This window comes from Arvicanthis niloticus, chromosome 3, assembly GCF_011762505.2.
Source record: "Arvicanthis niloticus isolate mArvNil1 chromosome 3, mArvNil1.pat.X, whole genome shotgun sequence".
Lineage (NCBI taxonomy): Eukaryota > Metazoa > Chordata > Mammalia > Rodentia > Muridae > Arvicanthis > Arvicanthis niloticus.
The window spans coordinates 109,668,195-109,682,918 of NC_047660.1; the positions used below are offsets into that span (position 1 = coordinate 109,668,195).

At 51.3% G+C, this 14,724-nt stretch overlaps 1 protein-coding gene and 1 long non-coding RNA gene across 17 annotated transcripts in view; one reads left to right on the plus strand and one right to left on the minus strand.

The window, feature by feature from the left end:
* Nucleotides 1-14,724, plus strand: part of Tns1 (tensin 1) — a 213,342-nt gene that overhangs the window by 23,831 nt on the left and 174,787 nt on the right. For 2 of the 16 annotated variants that reach the window (XM_076931686.1, XM_076931702.1), the window contains exon 1: nt 2,907-3,002. The exons of 13 other annotated variants lie outside the window; for them this stretch is intronic. In XM_076931686.1, the coding sequence (XP_076787801.1) occupies nt 2,907-3,002 (96 nt within the window). Of the gene's footprint in view, nt 1-2,906; nt 3,003-9,790; nt 9,931-14,724 lie in introns of those variants that run through there. One more of the 16 variants, XM_076931690.1, reaches the window with a different exon arrangement.
* On the minus strand, nt 1,711-5,431 carry LOC143441797 (uncharacterized). Its single transcript, XR_013109484.1, has 3 exons — nt 5,350-5,431; nt 5,113-5,192; nt 1,711-3,252 (listed from the first exon to the last, which is right to left on the minus strand). It is a non-coding gene; the product is annotated as an uncharacterized LOC143441797 (long non-coding RNA).

Below are 14,724 nucleotides of genomic sequence, written 5' to 3' on the forward strand. Positions count from 1 at the left end.
CCATGACATGTGCATGCTTCCTAAACAAACACACAAATAACAGACAAAATAAATGCATCAAAAGTGTCACTGGAGAGACAGAGATGAGAAACTGAGGTTCACTGTTAGGCCCCCACATGGAGGCAGTATCAGACGGGGTCCTGCCTAGATTCACTCAATCCTTCTGTTGTACCATATTCCACTTCTAATTCATAGTCCCCTGTGTCTGCATCTGATCCATGAGTGAGAAACTATGTACCTTTGTTCCTGAGGCTCAGAGCTGGCAGGAAGGGGCACAGACCAAGAAACCACTGTGAACTGGATGGAGTGGCTGGTTCCTCAGCCACTTGAGGGAGTAGGAGGATCAAGCCTGGAAGAAGGTGGACATGGTGGTTTAAGCCTGTAATGCTAGCATTTGGGAAGCTGAGACAGACAGATCTGTATGAGTTCGAGGCCAGCCTGGTCTATATAAAACGTTCCAGGCCAGCCGACGCTACATAGTGAGACCCTGTCTCAAACAACCCCAGACAAGACTGGGAAGAGGCTTTGGGAATTGGAAGTTTACCCCAACTCTTCCTCCACGGACTTTTGAAGGAAGAGAAAGTAAAAAACGCTCTTGCTAGAATCTTGCATGAAGTTGTGGGATGAATGGCTTTGAGAGGGTGAAGAGATTCTGCAGGGATTCTGGTGGAATTAGAACAGTGGATTTGTGTAGAATCACCTTGACTTTCATGATCTGAGACAGGCATGGTGTGGTGCATTTGTGAGGACTCTCCAGGCAGCAGCAGGCCTGGCTTCCTGTCCTGGGGTGTCACAACCTCTTCCTTCTCCCTGAGGAGAGTCCTTGGCCAAAAGTTCCTCCTGCTGGGCAGAGGCTAGCTGTGGAGAGCTTTGTCTAGCAGCCCTGTTTAGCAGGGTTCCAGGTTTCAGAAGGCTGGGTCTCACCATCACCTCCTTCCCGTCCTGCCCACCAGCCCTTCTTCCTTCCAGCTCAGTGGAGTAGTGGAGTATACCCTAAGCACAAGCCGACTGAGAATCCTTTGAAGACAAAGCTACCCTGCTTTCCTCCCTCAGGCTAGGCAGAGCCTCGTGTCAGTCAATTCTATCTGAGGAACTTCCTCCCATTTTTAAAAACTCAACTAGTGATTCCTTTCAGTTAAGCATAACTCCACATGCTATGGATTAAAGTCCATTTCCTCCAGGCTCAGGCTCTTTCCTGTGGTCCCAAGGTGAGGAGGCTAGGGAGGGTGAGACTCCCCTCCGGCTTGGAACAGGACTGAGCAGTGCCAGGGACTTCACTGGGGTTAGTGGGCATTGGCAAAGGCCCACTTCCTGGGAATGGATTCTCATGAATACAGTCAGATCACCTCTCCCCGTCCCTCCAGTCTTCATCTTGAAGTTTCATCATGGGGGTCCCTTGCTTGGCTGGCCTTATGTCTGTCTATCTCTGTCTCTACCCACACTAGGAACTATCTCATCCCTCTGGCTGGCCTTTTGCCATTCTTCCCATCCGGCCAGCCCCCCTGTGTTGTCTGGTATAGGGCAGGGAAAGTGCTGGGGGAGGGTGTGGGGGCTGGTGCAGGGGTGGACCTAAGGAGGTCTCTGCATTGCAGGAGAGTCTGGGGGCGGGAGGGGCTGTGGCGCGGGGGGGGGGGGGCGGGGGGGGGCGGGGGGGGGGGCGGCGGCAGGAGCAGCTGGGTAAGACTCTCCAGGCCCTTAGCTGCAAGTTGAGAAAGACCCTGGAAGTTAGGGGGCAGCAGAACACATCTAGAAATCTGGTCTTGAGATAGGTGGGGGTTGGGGGAAGGCCAGGCCCCTGGATTGCGGCAGTGGGAGAGGGGCCAGGGTCTGCGGGAGGGCGGGGGAGCAGTGTCCACTTGCTGAGGAAGCAGCCTCAGCTCAGCTCCTGGCCCGTTGCCCTCTTAGCTTCTCGGCAGCCACAGATTCAGGAGAAATTCAGCTCTGGCCGCCACTCCCCCACTCTGCCGTGGGTCCTCTTTTTGCCTTTGTCTGCCTGTTTCTCCAGAGCCCTACATCTGTCCTTTTTTCCTTTTTCTAGTTCTAGAGTCCTAGTGTGATGACCCCCAAACCCAATTTCCGAAAGCCACCCCATCTACATTCCCCGAGTCTCTCCGAGGTAGGGAAGTAGCACCCGGCAGGGCAGAGAGAAAAGGCGAAGAAGAGCACGATACAGGAGGGAGGCGTGGTCCTTCCAACCTGTTGGGGTGCTTTATACTCTGGGCTCCCTCACTTCTAGAGTGGACTGCAACGGGATCCCCGACGATGAGTAGGGGTGTGGCCAGGGTCAGAGGATGCCGAAGTTAATCTGGGTTCCCATGTGCACGCCCTGCTCCTGCAGGTTTCTGTTGGGCGGTGGAAACCGGTGGCCTCCGTTTAAGTTAATCACATAATGCTCTGGGGAGCAATCTGGGAATCGGAGGGAGGCCTAGAGGGAATCCACGTGCACGCAACACACTCACACACTCACTGCAGCGCGAGCACAATGCTGCTGTCGCTCCTTCCCGCAGGCGGCCGTCCTGCGCCTGGCACCGCCTCTGCCGGGTCCCCACAGCCTCAGAAGTTACCGGGCTCTAGCGCCCGGGAAGCCGGCGGCAGAGGCTGGAGGCTGGCACGTCGCCGCGGAGGGAGGAGAGAAGGAGCGGCCGAGGAAGGCCCCCGGGGTGGAAGCGCCCTGCAGCTGCTCAAAGGGGCTCGGAGGAGATGGAGCCAGCCTGGCGCCGCGCCGAGGGTCCTCTGCCCCGCTCCTCCCGCTAGAGGGGGCAGGATACCCCAGCTGCTCCTCCCGGACCGAAGCCCCGGGAGATGCCGGGAGCAGGGCGCTGATTTTCTGCCACTAGGTTCCCAACAGGCGTTTCCGTCCTCCTCTCTCCACCCGTGTGCCTTGGGCACCCACTTTCCCGGGCAACATGACTCGGCTGAGCTGGTGCTTTTCCTGCGTGATCCGCTGGGGCAAGTACCTCTTCTCTTGCCTCCTGCCCCTGCGCCTCTGCCTTCGCAGCCAGGTAACGCGTCACCTGGTCCCTTCCAACCCTCCAGCCGACTCCTTCTTTCCCCGTTAAGTTTGATGGATTACCTCTCACTTTCAGGGACTCACCATTGTGGCCTTGTCAGCTTGGCTCTCATGACTGTAGGGAATCCTGGGGGAGTCCCTAGCCCATGCTAGACGATCCAGGAGGAGGAGTAGCTGTCATTCCGTAGTGCAAACGCTTAATATCAGAAATCTGATGGATAGCCCTGAGTCTTGGATTGATCCTAGAAATTAGGGGACGGGAGACGGGGGAGGGCATTTTTGGAGTTGCTTTTTTAAAAAAAAATTCTGTAAAAAGACAAGCCTTTTCCTGGAAACTCCCCCCGCCCCCCCCCAATCTCAGAAGCCCCGGAGTTAACACAGGAAGAAGAGATGAAAAGGGAGTAGCTATTAGGTGGCTTCTGAAAGAACTTTGCCTATTCAGAAAGGTAGAGGAGCCTCGGAACTGCATAAAAAGAGAATGGGTACCAGGGAGGGATGAGAAAGTGGATTCTGGGGGCTCATGGTGAGTTAGCACTTGCTGTACTGAGAATGGGGGTCTGTCTGAGCATTCTTCTCACTAGGATTCCTCTAAATAAACCTGACAGTGTCTTCAAAGTAGTTTATGTGGGACACAGCTAGAATAAGAGACTGGATATGGCCAGGAATCTTGACTGGAGGGCGGGGGGACCCCAACAGCATGGCTATTATTACCCCAGGAGCCTCTAAGGAGGCTTCCAGAGGCAGAGGGCTGTGGTATCTTGATCCTCCGAGGAGCTAGTTCAGCTCCAGAATGGTGGGCTGGCTAGACCACTGTGGTTATGAGAATCAGTGATGGAGCCAGCCTACCTGATTTTGATTCTGACATTCTTACTTACAAGTTGAGGATCTGGGCAGTGACAGCTGTCTGTACTAGTTTTCCTGTGTGTTGAATGCAAATTATAAAAATATCTGTATCACACATAGGGTGTTTAACAATATGCTCATTCTATTGAAGGGGACTCAACAAAAATTAAGGGTATTTTTCTTTTGACTTCCTTCTTGCCTCCTTCAGGTGTAGAAGGATGTCAGTAGTCACTCTTCCCTTCTTTCCTGCTCCTCAGGAATTTCTAGCTCCTTATTACAGGTGCTGCCTTTGTACCTCAGTTTCCCTCTCTGCCATTCCGCAGTGAGGAAAGGTGCCAGCAGGCTTTTGCCCCAGTCACCCAAGATATGCTTTAAAATTTTCCAGCAAAATGCATCGTCCCTGGGGATTGGCTGGGAGGCAGGCACTGCCTCTGGGGAGTGCAGGGCTGGAGCCCCAGCCACTGTCCCTTAGGCTCTGAGTCCATATGTTACAGACACTGTCTTTGGGAAGAGTCTGCAGTGAGAAATGGCCAGCCAAGACCAGGTCAGTGGATCCAGCTGTCCAGCCATTCCCTTTCCTCATCTGTGGGGTAGGAGAGGTTCCACTCGACCTCTTCAGGGCCAGGACTGAGCTAGGGGGTTGCAGCAAGGGCATAAGTGGCTGTAGCTGCCTCTTACAGCCTTTGAGGACAGTCAGGAAATTAGAGCTGGGAAGGAGATCAAAATCATGGAGCCGGGAAGGAGCTTATTAAAAATTATCAGGATTGGGCCCAGACACTGTCCCATTCCAGGGTGTTGGTAGACTGGAGGTGGGGGAAGGGGAGTGCAGGATGTCTGTGGTCCTTCCTGTGTCGGCTGTGGGAATAGGGCCTGCTGGAGACTCTACTTTACCTCTCATAGAGCACTCAGATTTCTGGAGTGCAGGGGAGCAACCTTAGTCTTAGAGGGGTGTTGGGCTTGGAATTGTCTATGAGGGGCCTCAGTGGACATCAAGATGAAGTGCTCTGGGCTGGCGGTATCTCATGCCACAGTTTGCTGATGGGACTGGAGAATCCTTGCCTGTACGTTTGCACCATAGACATCCAGCACAGTGGCACAGGAGCTACCGGGACCCCAAAGACCTCAAAGAATGCCTACAAATGGGAGAAGTAGTGTGGTTTGTTAGAAAGGATGGACCTAGAAGCAGCAGGGTCCAACTCCTGCCTGCCAGGGAAAAGCCCGTGGGTCTTACCTTGACCCATGATCCAAGGAACACTTACCTTAGCTCTTCCTTCTGTGTGTCCTTGCTCCCTGCTGAGCCTGGGCAGCTGACCTCCTTCCTGGAGTTGTATCATCAGCTCTTGAATGAGAAGTGAAGAGGACAGTTAACAGTCACCATAACACAGGAGCGTGACCACTGTTCCTGGGTGACTTGACTGTTGTGCTCCTGGGGCAACAAAACATATCTCTATCCCTAGGAGATGAGGTATCAGATGCCTGGGGCTCCACTGACTCACATCCTAGCTGTGTGACTGCAGCTGATTGCTCAACCTCTCCGTGCCTCCTGCCTCAGTTTCTTCCACCTTTAAGATGAGGGTTGGTAGGATGGTCGGTTAGTCAGTGTCAGTCTTTCCTGGGTAAGGGGCAAGTGGCAGAGTCTGGAGTGCAGAAGGTGTGTGGAAATCTATAGCTGGGTGTTCCAGCCCTCTGCACTCCTGTCTTAGAGAGAGGCTTTGGGTGACCAACCTCAGGACAAAGAGAATGCCTTGCAGGGGAAGAGCCGAGTGTGACCTTTGGCCGCACGATGTCTGCTGAGCAAGGCACTTAGGAGAAACTTAGGAGAACCTGGGAAATCTGCAGTCTTGGAGTCAGAAGACCATGAACTATGCTCCTAATGTGACTCCTGGGAGATCACGCGCTGCCCTTGATCACAGTACAGTTAGTTATCTGCTCACCGAGGACCCAAGGTGAGAAGTGTCCAAGAGGCAGATCATTCGGACAGATACGTAATTTGCCTTTCCAAGTTAAAAACAAACAAACAAACATAGCTAACACTTTAAAATGTGCACTTTCATATTTGTAATCAGTTTTTACATAAAATTATAGATTTGGGGCTTTGATAGTGAGGTCCCTCCAAAGAACTGAGGAGGGCAGGACAGATGCCTGTACCACAGCCTCCTCCCCACCCTCCCTCAGGCTCTGGAGTCTCTTGCTGTGCTGCTCAGACCAGCGGAGCTGAGAAAAGCTCTGTGACCTTCAGATTCTGTGGCAGGTGGGGACAAGGGGTGGCTCAGTGCCATACTGAAAGCTGGGTGCGATGCTAGCAGAGATTTTTGAGGGACATGCTTCAGGGGGTAGGAAGAATGGATTTCCTTGCTCTAGGTCGCTTTGACAAGGCAGGGAGTAGAGCTGGGAGGGGTGCCTGACCATTTTGCAGGCAAGGAAACTGAGGAGCAGAGGAGGACAGCCAAGACCATTAGCTCATTCCCTGGCCCTTAGACCTTCCCTGGGTGTCTGGAAGCCACCACTGGCCCAGAGCCCACAGCCAAGCCTGTTTCTTCAGCTGGCTGCACCACAGGGGGGCTAGAGGGAGGGGCCAGGAGATCTGCTGTATGAAATGAAACCAGTAACTGCTGCCTAACTGTTTTGAAGGCAGGGTGGCATAGGGTGGTGGTTGAGCTCTTAGGCTCCTGGCGTCTCATCCATGGGGAACCCAGCCACCTCACCAGTGTGTACCCAGTGTCTGCTGCATGTAACACATTAGGCTCCAGGAACCAGAGGAGGCTCCCAAGATGGGAAAGCCCTCCAATGGGACTGCCTGCTGGAGTTCAGATCAGAGGCCATGACTGGCAGGAGGGGGTCCTGATGATGGGTGGGCATTGCAAGTTTGGGCAAAGGTAGCAGGCAGGGCTGCTCACATCTGTTTGAGGGGGAGAAACGGTTTGGAGGAGCTTAGGACATGCTAACAGGAGGCAAACATGTTAGGGCCCCTTGGCTAATTGGTTGACTTATTTTTTTCCCTCTAGTCAGGGTTTCCTCTATGTAGCCCTGGCTGTTCTATAACCACCATCTCACTGTGTAGACCAGGCTGGCCTCGAACTTACCGAGATCCACCTTGCCTTGCTTCCTTAGTGCTGAGATTAAAGGCTTACACCACCATGCCAGGGTCTTTTATTTTTTATTTTATTTTTGTAAACTACATTTTACCCCACATGACGACCCACACCTTTAATCCTAGTGCTCCAGAGGCAGGTGGATCTCTATGAGTTTGAGAACTTTTTCTATATAGTGAGTTTTAAGCCACCTAGGACTTCAATAGTAAGACCCTGTCTCAAAACCCCAAAATTACATCTATCTATCTATCTATCTATCTATCTATCTATCTATCTATCTATCATCTATCTATCATGTGTGTCTCTCTGTGCATGCACATACCCACACAAATGCCACTGGTATGTGTGGAGGACAGAGGACTACTATTCATGGGACTTGCTGAGCCATCTCAGCATTTTCTGTCTACTTGGCTCAAGGGATACACACAGAGAACTCTCCCATGTTCAGCTCTGGGAGGACACAGGCAGCTCTGCAGAGCTGAAGGCAACAAGACTGGCTGGCATTTAACAGTCAACAGGGAGATAATTATTAAGTAGTAGAACGTATTGCTTTGCAGGGAAGGGTTAAAGTACAGGAGAGGCCACCAAGAACTTGGCAAAGAAGGAGAAGGGGTGTTGGTTCCTCTAAGAGGACCATTCAGTGGTTTTGATCTAAGGAAGGGAGACTGGAGAGCCCCTTCGAGGTCCGTGGAGGTCAGACAAATTGGTGTCATTGTTATGGTGTCTTTGGCTTGTTTTCTGACCTGGTTTTCCAGAACTCCCCAGAAAGCAGCTGGGGGTGGGGGTATGTATTTTGTGACAGCAGATAAGGGATGTGGGAACTGGCAGGGGAGCCCTTGAGTACCTTCAGAGAGAAGAGGATCCAGCAGGACCAGTGATGGGGTCTGGGCAGAGCAAGGGCTCTGGGCTCTCAGGGAACTCTATTGTAATGTTCTAAGCAGGAGAGGGGAGGAGGAGGTTTGTAAGGGTGACTGTCTGTGGATCCTTATGGTTACAGGAAAAACACTGGGCTCTTTCTGAGCCCCTGCCAGCTGGGCTGTAGCAGTGAGGTTTGGGGGTGGGGAATCTGGGCTTGGGGATTGAGAAGCCAGGGGTACAAGCCCCCTTTCTTAGCCCGCCAGCTCTGCAGAAGGACCTAGAAAAGGATGGAAAAGGGACTCCCTCTCTCACCCTAACTCATTCACTCAGGCACTTGCCCTAGGAAGGACCAGAATTAGAGACTTTATTTCAGAGTCCTCTGCTCTCTCCCTTGCCAAGGACAAGCATGGTAGTTAGTTCTTAAGTAGTGTGAAGCCCAAGTATCTGGTGGGGTAGACTTTTCTCGGGTGAAAAAGGATTGTGGTCCTTTCCTTCCTCAGTTTCTAGGGGAATAACTTGGCTGAGTTGGGAGCCTGCATACCTGACTGGACAGATCCCCATGACTCTGGGGTTGTGCTGTACGAGACATTGATACAGTGTCAAAGGATGATCCTGGATAGGTCAAAGAGAGGAAGGGGACATGAAACCCTTTGTCTACGTGACATGGATATGCCCAGTACACTCATGTGTGTGCATAGGAACCCAGGCCAGAGGACTTTCTTGCTGGGTGACTCAGTCCAGGCAAATGGTCTCCAAGTGCCTACTCTGGGCGGGGCCCTGTCCTTGGCCTGTGTGTGTTTGTAAGTTGGACTGCTTCCTGATGTTTGTGCATCCACAGAGGGCGTTGGCTGAGCCCCTGTCCCTACGTGGATAGCTCCAGAGACTTGTTATTCACAGCCTCCACCCACCCCTCACTTGGTCCAGCCAGGCCAGAGCTCAGTAGAGAAATGGTTTATTATTATTTTTTTTGTGGGGGGGGGGTGGATACAGACAGTGTGGGCCTTGGACAGATTCTGTTGGTCTCCCTGCAGGGCTTCCTGGGAATGTATTTGGACCTGAATACTGTCTTCTTCCCAGCCTCTTTGTTCCCCTGGGCAGAGGTGGGGGAGCAGGGAGGGCAGGGTGTGGGGCACTATGGTAAAGATATTTCATGGGGAAGGGTGGGAAGGCAAGAGCTGGGCTCAGGAGTGGAGAGAAGAGGAGGGGGAGGAGAGAGAGAAGGAGGGGGAGGAGGGGGAGGAGGAGAAAGAGAAGGAAGTGGGAAAATGCAAACCAAATGTTGGCCCAGGGTACAGTCAAGAAAAACAGACTCTCGCAGGAGCCTGCAGCGGGCTCCCTTTCAGAGGGCAGGAAGGGCTGGGACAGATGTTGGAAGAAAGAAAGAAAGGGGAGGAAGAAATCAGAAAGAAAAAAAGAAACTGGGATGAAATCCACAGCCTGGGGGCAGGGCCCTGCCTCCCTATCACCAGCTTCTCCTGTGTCAAGGCCTGTCCTGTTCTAGGGAGCTTGCCCTTGGCATCTGTCTTAGCTGCACATGTGCAAATGAGTGTGTGTTCCAAGGCCAGGGATCTTGGGGAGAAGCCTGGGAGTCCTGGGGTGTGCAGACTATGCCATCAGAATCTGTGTGTCCACTGATGTTCTGGAAGCTTCTGGCGTGGGGTCTCTGCATTGGTCTACAATCTGGAGCAGATCTCAGGGCTTCAAGACCCTAGATCAGGAGGAGGCAGGAGAGGGCTTCCATGGCTTCTAGGGATGGTATGCTTGTGGCGGATGTAGCTTCATAGAGCCCAGCCTTGGGCAGACTCTCCTTGGCCCTGTCCCTCTCACATCCCCTGCTAGGCTGAGCTTCTTACCCCCCAGCCAGCCCTGGAGTCTGGGAGGAGAGAAGAGAGAGAAGGCTGGGACAAGGGGAGGAGTGGCGAGAAGGGGGGTGGAGGAGGGGGGTGGAGGCCCAGATGCTGGCTGAACCAGCCTCTTAGGACTCTGCTCTCACTTCTGCCTGCTTGGTGGACGCTGCACAGACAGGGGGGCCCTTAGCAGGGCCCTTCGCAGGCCCCCACTTGCCCTGTAGCGCAGGAACAGGACCCTGGGAAGATGACGTGGATTTGTCTGTCCTGCATGCTCTGGGTAGGTTCTTGTTGATTTACCTCTGAGATTGCACTGCTGTTCTTCAGCTAAGAGACTTAGTTGGTGGGGGATCTGGAGGGAAGTCGGATGAAGGGGATATGCACACAAGAATAGACTGGAGCTGTAGGGCCCTGGGCTCTGTCTATATGGGTTCCCCAGTCTCCCTTCTTCCCTCAGCTGGCCACTGTGAGCAGAGTCAGAAACTTTGTTTTGTTTCTCTTAATAGTGGGGTGGAAATTGTCACTCCCTTCAGTGGCTCTGTGCCTGAGCCTGAGGAGGGTCAGTGCACTGGCCAGGGGTGGGAGATGGTGGGACTGAGGACCCAGAGTGGTCATCTGGAATCTTAAACCCAGAAAAGCTGCATTGACAGGGAATTCTGTTTCTGTCCCGTTTGTCTCTTCTAGATCCTTTCTTCAAAGTCTCCCCTTCTTACCAAGAGTTCCCCATCTTGTCTGTCTCTCCTTTGGGAAGATGTGTGCAGTGCTAGGGGTCTGTGAACAAGTCTGGGGGCCACGTGGGAGGGTTAAGGCTAGACGAAGCCTGGGTAGAGACTCCCAGGAAGGGGGATGGGAGACAACTTGATGCTGCCGGGAGCTGGGCAAGAGGAGACCCCTTCCTCAGAGGGACTCTGCAGGGCTGTGGGAGGTATGCATAGGGGTCAGGAGGGCGAGGAAGTCATCCTTGGAGGAGGTTTCTGAGAACCATGGCTGGCTGGGGGAAGGGGCTTCAGACCCGGCGTCCAGATGTGGCTTGCTTGCCCTCTCTCTATTGTAGGCAGCTAGTCCTCAGGAGGCCTGTCAAGCTGAGGCTGAGGGAAGTTATGGGAGGGACCCGGCACCTATGGACATATTGTGAAGGAGAGTCTGGGTGGCCCATGGGCTGGGTGCCATGAAATGTCTGCCTGTAGATTGAGGATGGTGGGGTGTCCCATACAAGGGGAATGTTCTAGTAGTTTCCTAGGCTGCTGCTCCCTGTAAGATGAGGGTGTTGGCCCAGTTCATGTCTGGGCTGAGGATGTGGTACGTAGGGTATCCTGCAGGAGAGACACAGACTCTTAGGGATGACATCAAGAGGATTCAGTTGGTACTTCTTCTGAGAGGTTTTAAGAGAAGGACTTCAGCCCAGTGGTCCTCAATTTCCCCACGAATGGAGAAAACAATTTTCAGAGGGCCTCTCAGGAGAGAGCATCTTAATGCCCCGGGGGCAGTGCCTGGTACATAGTGGAATCCTTGAGTGTAGATGCCATCCCTGGGAACAGGGGTTAGTAATCATGGCATGTGTAGATGGCCTTCCTTAAGTGTTTGTAAGACCACCAGAGCCTTTATCTTCTCCTTTATTCTTTTCTACCCTTTATAATGTTCCAGCCCCTATCCCACCACTGGTCTTTGTGTCTTTCTCCAGGGGGAGGGCATACACAGGCAGAGGGAACATCCTGGAATGCCATATCCTGCCTGAGGCAGCTGTAGCAGTCTTTGCTCCTGGGTGGGCATTGACCAGGCTGGGGTTTGTAGGAAGTAGAAGAGGAGATGACTTGGTGGCATCAATCAGAAGAAGAATCTGGACAGAGGCCTCAGAAACCTTCTAGGGAGTCAGTTTGCATAGAGAGGTGCCTAGCAGGATGGCAGGTGTGTGGACTTTGATACTAGGCAGTCCTGGGCTCCATCATTTACCTAATGGGTAGTATTAATTAAGACGGCTTCTGAGCATCAGTTTCCCTGTCTGCAAATACATGAACAGTGCAATCAACAGACTGGGGACTCAGGCATCCTGCTGATACTGAGAAAATGTTGACCTCTCTTCTCCTTTATACCTCCTCCACGGCTTAGGGGAGTCCATGTACCCCGATATGATGGAGTTGGATCTCCCTGGGAAGGCTATGGTGGGACAGAACTCATGTGTCTTTCCTGACATTGAGACTCTGTCTAGCTCTCCTGGAGCCAAGAACTGGTTAACTGTACAGCCTCACTGAGGCCCATCAAGGTGGGGTCTGGAGGAAGGAGACCTTGTGCCCAGGGCATGTGGATTCACATGTTCTCTTTGGGGAGATAAGCAGATGTTGCATTTAAGAAGTTGCGCATCTGTGGCCCAGAGTCCTCACAAGCCCTAGCAGTCAACCTTGCTTTCTTAGCTGAGGAGCATTGAAGTGCATTATGTATAAGTTGGTTTGCCCATCAAGTGCTTCCAGTTGCTATTACACAGTTAAGTGGAGTTTATTTAGAAAATAATTACATGTCTATTAATTGAGTGTGTTGGTGGGGGGAATGGCGGCAGACTGCAGCCCTTCCTTCTAGAGAGGACATTGGCTTTCAGGCTAGAGAGTGGCTCATTTGGCCTGAACCAGTGACTGGAACCAGGCTCAGTCCTCACCCTGCTCTGAGCGAGCCCAGTTGCTGAGCACTGGTCCCTTGAGTTTTCTGGACCTCACAGAGTCTTGGATAGTGTTCTCCAAGGCCAGCTGCAGAGCGTGACAGGTTCCAGTTTCTAAGCTGGGTTCCTTTCAAGGGCTGAGTGAATATTTCAGTCAGAAGCTTCCTAATGAGTCCCTGTGTTCCTTGAACGGTTCTGGCCATGCACCTCCTCCACTGGCTTTCTGCTCTGACACTTCTCCCTCTACTTCTCTTTGCCTGATGGAAGGGATGCGGTCAGGCTGCAAGGCCCTAACCAGTACCAACAACCAAACTCTATTGTTGCAAAGATCCTTAAAGTGACCTATGAGGCACACAGGTTGGAGGCACACAGAATCTCTTTTTATGGGATTGACAGGAAGTGCCATGTGCCTGTCCCAGCACACCTAAGCTATGTGACTGTGACTAAACTCTTCACATCTCTGTGCCATGGGTTTTCCTACCTACCTTTGGGACTGATAGGAATTTTTTCCCCCTAATGTTAGAGATGGAGTCCAGGTCCTTGCACATGCTAAATGGGCTTTCTGTTGCTAAGCTATGCACCCAGTTATTAAGTTTTCACTGGGAACCCATATGTGTTTAGGCAAATGCCTCTCACACACTAGCACTCAGTAAAGGATGGCTCTCCTAATACCAAGCAGGAGAGACAGGATAGAACCTGATCTCTTGCCTACCCAGCTATCGCTCCCATTCTTCATATGAAGAATGGAAGCTCTTCATATGGAAGTTCTTTGTGGCCAGGCATTCAGGTCAATGAAAATGATGTTGTATAATGGTACAAAGGCCTGCAGTGTGCAGGTCTTCCTCTACAGAGGACAGAACATGACTTGTCTGGGTGCAAATCTCACTTTTGTCACTGTGTTGGTTAGGGTTCTTCATCAACTTGGCATCTAGGAAGAGGGAGTCTCAGTTGAGGAGTTGCCTCCATTAGACTGACCTCTAGGCAAGTCTGTGGGGGCATTTTCTAGACTCATGATTGATCTAGGGGGGCTCAGTCCACTCTAGGTGGTGCCACCCCAGGCAGGTGAGGGTTGTATTTAGATGTAAGATGAACAAGCTATGGAGAACAAGCTAGTGAGCAGCGTCCCTCCGTGATCCAGTGGCTTTCTCTCTCTGCCGAATCCATCTATGCATTTCTTCAACTTGCACAATTTCCTTTGAACCTTACTGGTTCTATGAGGTAGGATGGGACAAGCAGTCCATCTTTGGTCAATAGAAGGGGGATCATGGAGGGGAAGAAGGCTGTTTAAGGCCACCTTGCCAATGGGCTCAGTGTTCCTGAGACAAGGGAATGGGTTGGGGTGGCCATCCAATCTCTGGGTAGAAGGAGATCTTGTCCAGTACCCTTGAAGGTTAGGGATGCCTTGGGAGATCACAAAGTGAGAAACTAGTTAACTGCTTGTCTACTTAAGCTCCTTCTATGCCCTGTGCATCCACTGGGAGGCTTACATGCTTCATCAACTTGTAGCCAACGATAACATGTATGAGTATTACTAAAAAAATCAGGGCTAACCTGGACTTTGGGAGGGGAATGGTTAGGAAAGGTCTCTCAGGTCATACATACATACATACATACACATACACACACATACATACACGCACATACATACATACATACACACACATACATACACATGCACACATACATACATACACACACATACATATGTATACATACACACACATACACACATACACACATACATACATATGTATACATACATACACATACATACATACACATACATACACACATACATATGTATACATACATACACATACATACATACACATACATACATACACATACATACATACACATACATACATATGCACACATACACACACACATACATACATACACACGCATACATACATACATACATACATACATACATACATATTTTAAAAGATGGTCTGTGTAGTTCTGGCCAGGCTTGAACTCACTATGTATAAAGAATGATCTTGAATTATACTGATTGTCCTGTCTCCACTTCCGAAGTGCTGAGATTAGAGGTAGTCATGACCATGCCTGGTTTTATATGGTGCTGGTAATAAACCTAGGGACTTGGCATGCTGAGAAAGCTCTCTACCAATCGATATAAGTACCCAGCCCAGTGGTTGTTTTTTAGAGACAAGGTCTTACTATGTAGCTCAGGCTGGCCTTGGGCATGCTGCGTAGTCTAGGTTGTCCTCAGACTTGTCATCCGTTTCTGCCTCTGTCTCCCGAGTACTGTAATTACAGGTGTGTATCATCACACAGTTCGGGAGAGATATAGTTTCCTTTTTTTAAAAAAATATTTATTTTATGTGTATATATCTTTTGCTTGTGTGTTTGCATGTTTGCCACATACCCATGGAAGTCAGAAGAACTAGAGTTACAGGGTTT